The sequence below is a fragment of the Geospiza fortis genome, unplaced genomic scaffold (assembly GCF_000277835.1).
Source record: "Geospiza fortis unplaced genomic scaffold, GeoFor_1.0 scaffold171, whole genome shotgun sequence".
In the NCBI taxonomy this organism is placed as follows: Eukaryota; Metazoa; Chordata; class Aves; order Passeriformes; family Thraupidae; genus Geospiza; species Geospiza fortis.
Window position 1 is genome coordinate 8,759,728 of NW_005054313.1, and position 10,978 is coordinate 8,770,705.

At 38.4% G+C, this 10,978-nt stretch overlaps 1 protein-coding gene across 1 annotated transcript in view; it reads left to right on the top strand.

Annotated features, from left to right (window-relative positions):
- CRABP1 (cellular retinoic acid binding protein 1) overlaps nt 1-10,978 on the top strand; it is a 15,916-nt gene that overhangs the window by 3,317 nt on the left and 1,621 nt on the right. The window contains exons 3-4 of the mRNA XM_005419772.1: nt 7-149; nt 2,816-2,929. Of these exons, the coding sequence (XP_005419829.1) occupies nt 7-149; nt 2,816-2,929 (257 nt within the window). The remainder of the gene's footprint in view (nt 1-6; nt 150-2,815; nt 2,930-10,978) is intronic.

The following is a 10,978-nucleotide window of genomic DNA, read 5'->3' on the forward strand; positions in this document are numbered from 1 at the left end:
TGGCAGCCGCCTCCAAACCCCATGTGGAGATCCGCCAGGACGGGGACCAGTTCTACATCAAAACTTCCACTACTGTCCGCACCACTGAGATCAACTTCAAAATCGGGGAGAGCTTTGAGGAGGAGACGGTGGATGGACGGAAGTGCAGGGTAGGAGGGGAGCTGGGGCATGTGCATATGTGTGGAGGGTGTGTGTGTTACCAAGTTCTTTTTAGATGGGACAAACACATCTGTGTCCCTAGACAGAGGCATTGCTGCCCTCCACCCTCTTCTTGAAACACTCATGGGGGTTCTTGATGGTCACCACTTCCCTTGTCCCTCTTTTGGGATAAAACTAAAATCTCAAGGCAACAGGACATGAAAGGTCCCAAAAGCAGAGTTCAGGTATCTGGTTTCCAGCTTGTCAGGGTTTAGTTCTCTTTTTGCTTTCATCTACCCTGAAGACCTCAGATGCAGAGAAAGCTCTCCCCAGCTTCTGTCCCTGACACAAACATAGGAAATGGTGGAGCAAGAGAGACCTCAAGAGTCAGGATTTAGCGCACGAATCTGACATAGCTTTTGTCTTAGATTGAATCAGATGAGTTCTCAAGCAGGACCACAGACTGTTGGTTGGTTGGGGCTGAAATCCTCTTTCACACTCTTGCCAAGTGCATATGTCCAGTTTACTGATACATAGCTCTTTAACAGTGTAAGACAGGCTTTCAGCAGGTGTTATACCAGACACAGTTACACCATCTCCTTGAGCAGAAGTGCATTAGATGCATTCCCTGGAGTGGTTTGGGCTTGATTCTGTGTGTGAGACCCTGCTCCTCTACCTCTGTAACCACTTCTGTGGCTGTGGAGGGGGATTTAAGTCGGCAGCATCTGACACCAGGTTCTTGCTGGTGTAGATATGTGGGATCTGAGATTTGGGGAGCTGGGCTGTGGTCATATCTGCCCTTGAAAACCATTATTGAAGGCATGGGTTAGTTATGCTTTCTTCAGACAGTTTACTCTCATAATTATAAAGGAGTATGTATAAGTGTACATAAAACTCTTATAAAAGAATACAAATAAAGATTATTAGAAGGTAATCTCAAATGAGGATCCAGTTTTAAAAGTATCCAGTGTTGGTAAAATAATCTACTTTCCAAAATAGGACCTCTCCTAATTCTTGGGTCAGCTTTTGAGACCATCTTTATCACTAAAAATTCAGAACTTACTGTCTTCAGTGCAATTGGTGTCAACACAAATTTATGAAACAAGAAACAGATTCTGGGAATCAGTGAATATTTAGAACATCCACTTGCTCTCTAGGATGAGTTATCATATATTTAACAGTTTGTCCAGGAAATGTTGCAGGCTTTGTTAATTTATCTTGTTCGACAAAAGTGTCTTCATACATAATGCATATACAATAAATGTGACCCGCTTTCCAGAGAAGGATTTATTGCTGAAGATGGAAAAACAATAATTAGGCTGTAAGCTATGAAAGTTGGAAAAACCTGAAAGAAATGGGTTTTGTGAAGAAGTAAATTTTTTCCATGTGTTGTGAAATTATTTATAGTCCGCTCTCAGGAATAAGTTGTACTGCTGTGTGTATATAACCAAGATGTGGCCACAGAGCAGAAACTGACAGATAATAAAATAATACTCCAGAATGTAGTTTGCAGTATCTGGCAAAACTGCTGACTGGTGATAGATTTTGATATACTTTATGGGGTGGAGGGTTTTGTGCTGCCAACTAACTTGATCCATTGTTTGTGCAGACAAAGACGGCATCATATATGCTTGTACTTCAAGGCACAGCTTCTATAACTGCCATTTGAGATGGCCTGTTGGTTTATAAAATCTATTGTTTTGAAAAATATTTAAAAAGTAAACAGCTAATTTTTAATCAAAGTAAAGGGTTTTTCCCTTGGAAAGTCTGGGAAGTGTTAACTTGAATTTAGGCATACATATGCACATGCACATGTGTATATGTACAGGTATATAATCACAGACTAATAAATGTCTCCCCTGTGTAGTTATAAAGGGATTACTTGAACATTCATTACAGGGCATCCTTCTGCACAGCTGTTCCTTTGCACTGTGGAGTTCAGTGCTCGAGTGAAAAGCAACAGTCAGGGCTTGCCTGTTTGTGAAAGTTTAACAAAATCATGTAGTTCTAGGGTCTTTTATTTTTCAGTGGTTTCATAGTTGTTATTCAAATGCTTTGAAAAATGCCCAAGGGTATTCCAATCCTCAGACTCACAACCTTAAAAAAGTAATGTCACAAACAATTGAATTCTGACATTTTTTAAAATTTAGCTGTGATTTATTCTAGTTTGTTAGCTCGATATGTTTAATACACAGTTAACTTGGCACAGTGCCATAGAGCAGGAAAGATTGTAAGTGACAAATACTGCATTATTTATGACTACAACTTGATATATACAATTGTTTATGCTTTTACTCTTAGGGGACTGTAGTGATAAATAACATGTCAGATCAAATCATCTTTACAAAGATGATTGGGAATGTAGACATTACATTTGCATGTTCCTAAATTACACTTTCCAGCATCAAGCATTTGATGGAAACTGAGTGTCTTCACACTGAAAAGACACATTTGCAATTACTTTGTTACTAATATATTCCTCTTTCCAAAATGCCCCATCACAGCTTAATTTTTATTTCACCACTTTCCACTGATTACTTTTTTTCCTCTGCCTTTGACTATCTATGTGTTACTCCTTTAGTGGAGCAATTATTCTCACTACTGCTCATTGTTGTTTCTGTCTCATGCTGCTGGGGAATATAATTAATGTATTTCCTAATGGTTTTCTTGCCTGCAGAGTTTGGCCACTTGGGAGAATGAAAACAAGATCTACTGCAAACAAACTCTTATTGAGGGAGAAGGTCCCAAAACATACTGGACTAGAGAATTAGCTAATGATGAACTGATTTTGGTAAGAACCTTGAACTCCCTCAATACGTGCACCATATTATCAGGGTTTTTTGTTATCACATAGTATGAGTTATTATTTTTCCTTACCTAAATCCATCTGGAAGACTACCATTGTTATAATCCTCTACCTTACAATTAATACATCGCTTTTTTTCCCTTTCTTTTTTATTTTTTTTAAAGCAAATGGATATATATGCATGCTCTGACTTGCTTTTGATTGTTTAAACTGTCACCATGCTAGTACTGGCAGAATAATCACAAGTTGGCCACTTCTGCTCTGTAAATTCACAACATCATCAAAGAATTTGCTTTATTGCAGATTTTCTCTGATGAAAGTGAGATCAAGGCATTTGACCTCATTTCTGGAGAATCTTCTTTTTAGGCATGTGCATAATACTTCTTCTTATCCATGGTCACGTGGCATATAGCAGGAAAGATATGCATGTTGTTAGTATGCTCTAATCCCTCCTGTTCATGAAAAATATATCATTTCCTCCCATATCTCTGCCACCTTCCCCACTTCCCTGATCACCTCCGAGTCAGATTGAGAACTGCCTTCATGAATTTCTTAGAAATACAGAGATTTGCACATTTGCTGTCAGCCAATATCCCCCAGTGGTGTGTAAGCTTCCAACTGGCAGCAGGGTGACCGTGGGCATTCTGAGCAGCACCTCTGCAACCGCCTGGCTGTGCCCACCCTCAGTCACAAAGGGTTTGTTTATTCAGATTGTGCTTTGGTAACTTAATTAATACTCTAACTTCTGTTACTTTCCTCAGTAGTCACTCCAGATTAATTTACCAGTATCCGCATCTGAGTAAAGACACAGCAGCGCAGTTCAGCTCGAGTTCAATATCATTTTATTGCACATGTTCTAACTAGTGAATTCTGGATAAATAGTTGATTAGACTGTTATGCCTCATCAGTTTGGACATGGAAGACAGGCTCCTGGAGTGGTGGGTAAGAAAACATCAAAGCAGGGAGGTTTTATTTCTAACTATCACACTAACTAAACCTCTGCACTTTAAAAAACAAACAGCCTCCCAAGTGTTTCTCTAAAGCAGATGGAGTTCTGTTTTTAAGATTGTATCTGAAACAAAAACAGGACCCAAACCTAACCAAGCATAAACAAAAAGCTTCTAAGGTGTTAATATTTTTCCAGACATCTTGGAACTGTTCACCCACATGAGAATGTGTGCTGTTAGTGAAATCACACTGGTTTCTAATGAATGAATACTCCAATGCTGCATAATTTCTTTTGACTCAACCACTGGAATGCTTTATATTATCACAAAACTTCAGGAGGCAAAGTACTTTGATCTCTTCTTTGCATCTTTAGATGAAATGCAGTGGACAAAATATATTCTCTAACTAAAAGTTATTCCTATAATTTTCCAGCTTTCTAACAATACATTTCTGTAGTTTATTATTTAAGCAACAAGCTGAAGAGGCAGCTGTTAAATAAAGTGCACTGCTCTGAGCAAAGCAAGAAAGCTGCTCATAATACAATTGCCTCCTGCTAGCAGCAATGTGAACTTACCCTGCTGGGGAGGAATAATGAACCTGGATAACAAACTAGAGGGATTCAAAGATTTAAAGCCATCTAACCTTTTTTCTTGTTTAATACAGTCTGTTGAACTTTTGTGAATTAATTATTTTTCCAATTAGGGTATAAATTAAAACAACTTGCTTCTTATTAAAATATTTCCTTGTATAGGAACTCAGAACTTTCAATAAGTTGGTTTCCTGGCTAATTTCCTTGCCATTAGAATATACATACTTCTTTTAATCTATGCATATGTAGATTCAACTTCCAGTCATTATATATGGTGTATAAAAGAACCTAAATAATATGCCTAGAATTTGTTATTGCAAATACTTCTCTTAACACCACTGATCAAGCCACCTCTTAGGAGAACTTTGTGGTTGTGAAGCTAAACCACTGGAAGACCTGAAGTCTTTCATTGTAAAGAAAACTTTCATTGAGTCATCATGTGAGTGCTTTTTAAGCCTGTCCAATTTACAAATTTCCCTCCTAAACTAAGAAAACCCAAATGGCAGGTACTGTTTTGCTAGCAATCTAGCACCTAATGTTACATGATTTCCTCTCCTTACTCCTATCTAAAATGATCCTGATTTATTTGCAAGAGTTTTTTTAACTCTTTTCTGGTTTCCATTTCCCCAGACTGATCCCCTTCTTGTCTCAGGCAAGCTGGAATTACATTCATTGGTTGTAATATGTGATTTTACAGTGGCCATTATGAAAATTTGGTATTTGTTTCCAAGTGATCCAGATCATTCTCTCTTCACTTTTACTATTCAATATGATATACAGTTTCATTCTCCTACTTCTTTGAGCATAGTGACCTCTTTTGCTTTATAAAGTATTATGACAATAATTCATCCTCAGGACAAGCATTTTCAAGCCCTCATGGCATTTGATGGGACTGAATGTAGAGATCTATTAAAGATGTGGGTTGACATTCAAGATCTGAGAGCCAAAGACTCAGTAATGAGGTGTTTGTGTAATGGTGGTGTGAGACCTCTGGTCCTTTGCAGAAGTTGAAATGGCCCTTCTGGAAAAAAAAAAAGGGAAAAAAAAAAGGAAAAAAAAAAGCTGAAAAGTAAACCTTCTGGGAAGCAACAAAAGGTTCTAATGGTTGGAGAGAGACAGAAGAGGAGAAGCTACATTTTCTTGTCTGTGGTCCCTCATTTTAAAGCCCCACAACATTCCTTCAGAGAATTGGGCTTTAGAAGCTAAACTATTTGAAGGGATTGGCTGAGGTGTGTTCAGCAGCTGTAAAAGGGAACAAGGTAGGAATAAGAGCCCTTAGTGAGAAGACTTTATTGATCTCTTGCCCATCCACTGTGTTTGGGTTTTTCATCACTACAGTGAGCAAAGATTCAACATGAGATTATTTTATTTTAGGCTTGGGGAATTTCCTTGGATTTGAGTCTGCAAACCCCCACTTATATCTTCTTCAAAACCAAGATCACGATGAGGAGAGATCTCTGTATTCTTCTTCTTTTAAAGCCCTTCATCAGTCATCAACCACTTTAAAATGTTTGTGTGTTACAGTTGAAACTTGAATCGATTTCTTTCTTCTCCCACCCTCAGAACTTTCTTAGGGATCTTTAGGACCTGAAATTAATTCTCATTCACTTTTGCTGTCCATATTGCTTCAAATATTTAACAATTCCCATCTTCACACTTCTCAAATCTCCCTGCTTACCTAAGAGATGTTATCTGTTCCTTTGCTCTCTCTGATGTGCTTCAGTAAGTCTCTGTTTCTGTTTCTCTATCCAAAAAATTCTTTCAAGAAGTCTTGAGACTCCTTATTCGCTATTAGATGCAGTTGCAGAGGAAATCAAGAAAAGTCATACCCAGTTTGAAAGAAGTTGCAAGAAAGAATGTAAACTGTGTTAGACTTAAGCATGAATTGAAGAAAGGCTTGGGGTGACAGGCAGGGGGTAAGAAATTAGTTTTACTGTGTTAGTATTGGCTCCATAAGTGTTGGATCTTTGCCACATAATTTTGGTCTAAAATGCTGCATTGCTTAGGGGATCCATTTGATTATAGTATTTTCCTAGTGTATGACTATATTTTTCTCTCCAACACAGCATTATTAAATAAAATGCATTTATTAGCCCATATAATAATAAAAAAAAATCAGTGTTTAATTGCCATGACTACCACAGAGCTAAAACAGAAACCATATTACTCTATAATTATCAATCTTTCTTGCATCCTGGCAGAAGAATTCCTTGTTCTTCAAAGATATTTCCTTGGAGTAAAATGATGGTCTTGCAAGTCACATCATGTCCTCTGGTACACAGATGCTGAGAACACACTATTTATTTAGCAAAGGTTTTCTTTACCTTCAGTTGCCTTCAGTTCTCCTTAGCTCCTTGCAGCATGGAGAATAAAATTGCTCTTATTAGTAGATAAATAATATTTGGCTCATACAATGACAGATGTGGGCCTGAAGTCCTGTTAGAAAAAGAATTCTTTCAGCCAAGGAAGGGGAGGATCAAGTTCTGCATTATAAAAAGATGGTCTGAAAACTAGAACATTGATCTAAAACTAGAACATTGCAACGTCTTTTATCAGAGCTGTTTATTCTACTCTCATCTGATGCGCTTGCTGGGATTTCAGCGCCGCATTTTTAAAATTACTGAATGATGTAGATAAAAATTACATGGAATGTGCAAGCAAGGGAGGGTGGAAAGGGTAGCTCCCCACTGAAGTCCACATTTATTTGTCTTGACTGCATCTTTATATTGTATTGTACTTTAGGATTGTAATGCATACATGGACTCAGGATATCTGTATTTACATCTCTACATTCATAAACTATACTTGGATTAGCATTTGAGCAATCAAGATCAGAATCTAACACCAAAAATATATATTTCTTTCACTTGTTTGAAAATTATGACCTGGAATTAAGTGCCTTTTCTTCCCTTTATTATACTCACAGTGTTTTTGTTGTTGCTGTGTGTTTTCATCAGGGACATTAATGAGCTATCAATCACTTATGTAAGTCAGCAGAACAAAAGATCTGCTCTTTGCAAAGTTGAAGGATACTGCTTACAAATATCAGCTATTCAAATGAGATACATTTATATTCAAACCTTAGGTGCATTGCTGCTTTCACAGCTGCTCATGCCTCTATCGATTTAAGTTTAATTTGTAACACACAAACATTTTAAAGTGGATGATTACTGAAGAGGGGCTTTAGAAACAGCCTCTGAGCACATTTTACACAGTTCACCTATCACACAGGGGTTCTCAGAATCAATTGTAGCAAGGGTCAAAGATCAGAACATTGGTGGGGGTTCAAGCATGGTTTCTATTCTACATTCCCTCCTCAGAAAAATCATGCCATCGTTGATTAAAACTAGTGAACTGTGGAGCCTAGATGAGTGAGCAAACATTTTTAAAATTATTTTGCTGACTTCTGAAATTAAACATAGTATGTGAGAAGGGTCAATGCAGATTTGGAAAAAGATTTTGCAGCGGAATGCTGAAATGTGTGATATACCTAAGCCTTGTATCAAACCATGTCAAACTACCTAAGTGTTTAACTTTTCTATCACTTTTGGAGAGGGATCTTCTATAAAATCAATTCTCAAAAGAAGGGTCTAGTCATATCAAGCTCAGAATGAGGGGGTTGCTGCTGTTCCCATTAGAGCAGCCTTGACAGCAGTTCAGAAACCTGTAATAATGCAGGCATGTGTGTTGCATGGGCCTAATGCTTTAATTTACTCTTTGCCATGAGCAGATTTACAAGGGGGCTTAGGGATCTATAGCCCCTGCTCATTACTACAGCCTTGTCTGGATCACATCCCAAACAAAAAAAAAAGCCAAAGCCCTTTGCATTTTGGCTGCACCTGATCCTGAATGTATCCTTTTGTAATATCTCTTGTAGATTAGATGTTCTCTGTGCACTGGCTTTCAACTATACCTGGGAGATGCCATTGTCTCAGATCTGTGTCATACACTGTGAAAAAGCTGTATAATATAGCAGTGCTCAAACACAAATACTGACATTTAGGCCCCTTGAGAAATTGCCTAATTTTGCATGGTACTGTCAATTGATATCCTGAGGAACATGAGGTTTTGAATTGGTGATTTTCTATTAATAGACAAGTTTGAAAGTGGGGGCTGCACATTCAGTGACTATGGCCTTGTAAGGATCAACCTCTTTCTTAAAATTTTGTGGGAGTCAAGAGGAGAATGGAAATAGGCAGCATGCCTTTGTTGTGAAAATTTATATCTTTATTCTAGATAACATGGAAGTGTGCACATGGACAAAGCCTTTTCTGAGGACTCATTTAAGTAATACCTTCTTTTCTCCATCAGTTTGCTGATGGATTCTGTCTTCCTTTTGTAAGTTGTCTCTGCATTTTGATCAGTCATGAGCAGCTAAAGGGATTTTTGCATACACTGGCAGAAGTGATCTTTCCCAGGTGATTGTTTCAATGACACTCTTCCTTATACTGTGTGCTCCACTTACCACAAAGCCTCCTCAGCAAATATTTATAAAGAAGGCCTTCAAAAAGGAGATTTGCTCCTACAGAAATATATTACTGCCCTGTAATTCTCTTTTAATCTCTCATGATGTCAGTGGTCATCAGATTTTGAGTGAACTGAGAGAGGTCAATTTATTGGATTATCCCCTGCACAGGGCTTTGTTTGCAGTGTGCTTTTGGACTCTTAGCTACAGATTATGACAAGCTAAGTGAAGAAAACAATTCTGTAATTTGCAGTCATTGCACATTTAAAATCCTATTTTAGATTTAGATAGAAGCCTTGCCTTGTAGCATTTTATGAGATAAGTGGGACCTTTCCAAGCCGATGAGAAGGTGGTGTTTGAAAATCCTGCATCTTCCTGTTACATCTGAATTACAATTTGGTAGCATTGCACTTTTTTCTGTTGCTCTGATGAAACTGCAACACCAAATAGCCTGAATTGCTCATTCCCTTTTCATTTGGAAGTTCTACTGCTTTGGGTCATGGAAGTCTTTAAAGTCTGCCTATTGGGACAGGAACTATCACTTCTTTTGAGTCTAAAATTAAAACCACACTAAACTGCTTTATCCTACCATTGAATACAAGGATTTAAATGTGAAGAACAGAGGAATAGCACCCTTTGGATTTGGATCCTCCCCTGACCCTGGGCCCAGCTGTACATTAGACATTTCTGTGAGTTACCACAAGAAAAAGAATGCAGCAAGTTAGAACATATTCCTCCTTGCTTGCTTTAGTAACACTGAGTGGAGTTTTATGAACAAATGATAGTGAGTCATGATAAGATAGGAAAACACCTTTTGTGAAAGTCCACATTGAAACCTGTACATTACTGTGATAATAAAGCCCTTTATGTGCTTCAATTACGTTGTTAATCATCTGAATGTGTATAAGGTATGAAATCCCAGTGCTAAAAAATGCAGTTTATTCCTGAAACAGGTCAGAGGCCACATAACCTAAGCTGGGTCTTCAAGGAAAGGATGTCTTGGTTGTTTGAGAAGGGCACAGTGGTGTTGTAACTGTGCTTTGCATGATTTCTATCTCTTTGTAATCCAGACTTAAAGACATTATTGTGTTAAATTATAGTGGTTTTACAGACCCTGAGAATAGTGTGTTGTGGAATCCTTGTGTGTAGCAACTGATTTTTTAAAATTTGGATTCCCTGAAAATGTCCATATTTTCAGCACTTCATTTTTGTCCACAGTAATTTGAATGTAGTCCTTTGCCTGCAATTTTCAGAAGTCCAGAAGTCTAGCTGGAGCTGGATGCTGGAAGTACAAAGTGAGGAGCCTGTGTCCTGTGTCACAAACATGCTGAGTTGTGACTCTCTGTGGTGCTGCTACTCACCCATACTACTGAGCTTTTCCAGAAAGTCTTATGTCTTTTTTCTTCCTCCGCAAATTTTAGTCTTTCTTTCCACACTCCATCCTGTAAATCTTCCAAGGAAGCTGCCAGTCAGACTACACTGATTTCTTAGCAGCAAGCTCTGCCCAGGAGCACAATCTTAGACCTGGGCACTGCAATTTCAGAAGCTCAGATCTACAGTGGCTCCTTTGCAGTATCAATCACATCTATTTCCATCTACTCTTCCCTGCAGTGTTCCTTCTCAATAGAACTGCTGAGCTGTTCTGAGAATAACTGCTGTTGCTTAGCTTTGGGGGAAGGAGTTTCTCTCTTAACTTGCCTGGAAGAACAGACATAAATTTGTCAGGGAGGTTAGATGAATTTTGGCTGCAGCCTTTCTCATTAAATTGACTGATGTGACATCCATTCCCACCTCACGATGTGGCTGCATGGCTGTGCAGCTCCAGCTCTCACACTGGGGCTGTGCCAGCTCTGGGAGAACACTACACAGGAATTGTTTTACTACTGTTTATGATTTGTGTTGAAGTAGCAGCAGGGGACCCAAATCTCCCTGTGCTTAGCAGTGCCTGAGTGTGAAAGACAATCACTGTTACAGGGATCTTACAGTCTCCACAGAAAACCTTGAGCCCTGGATGGTCTTGACTCTTACTTCT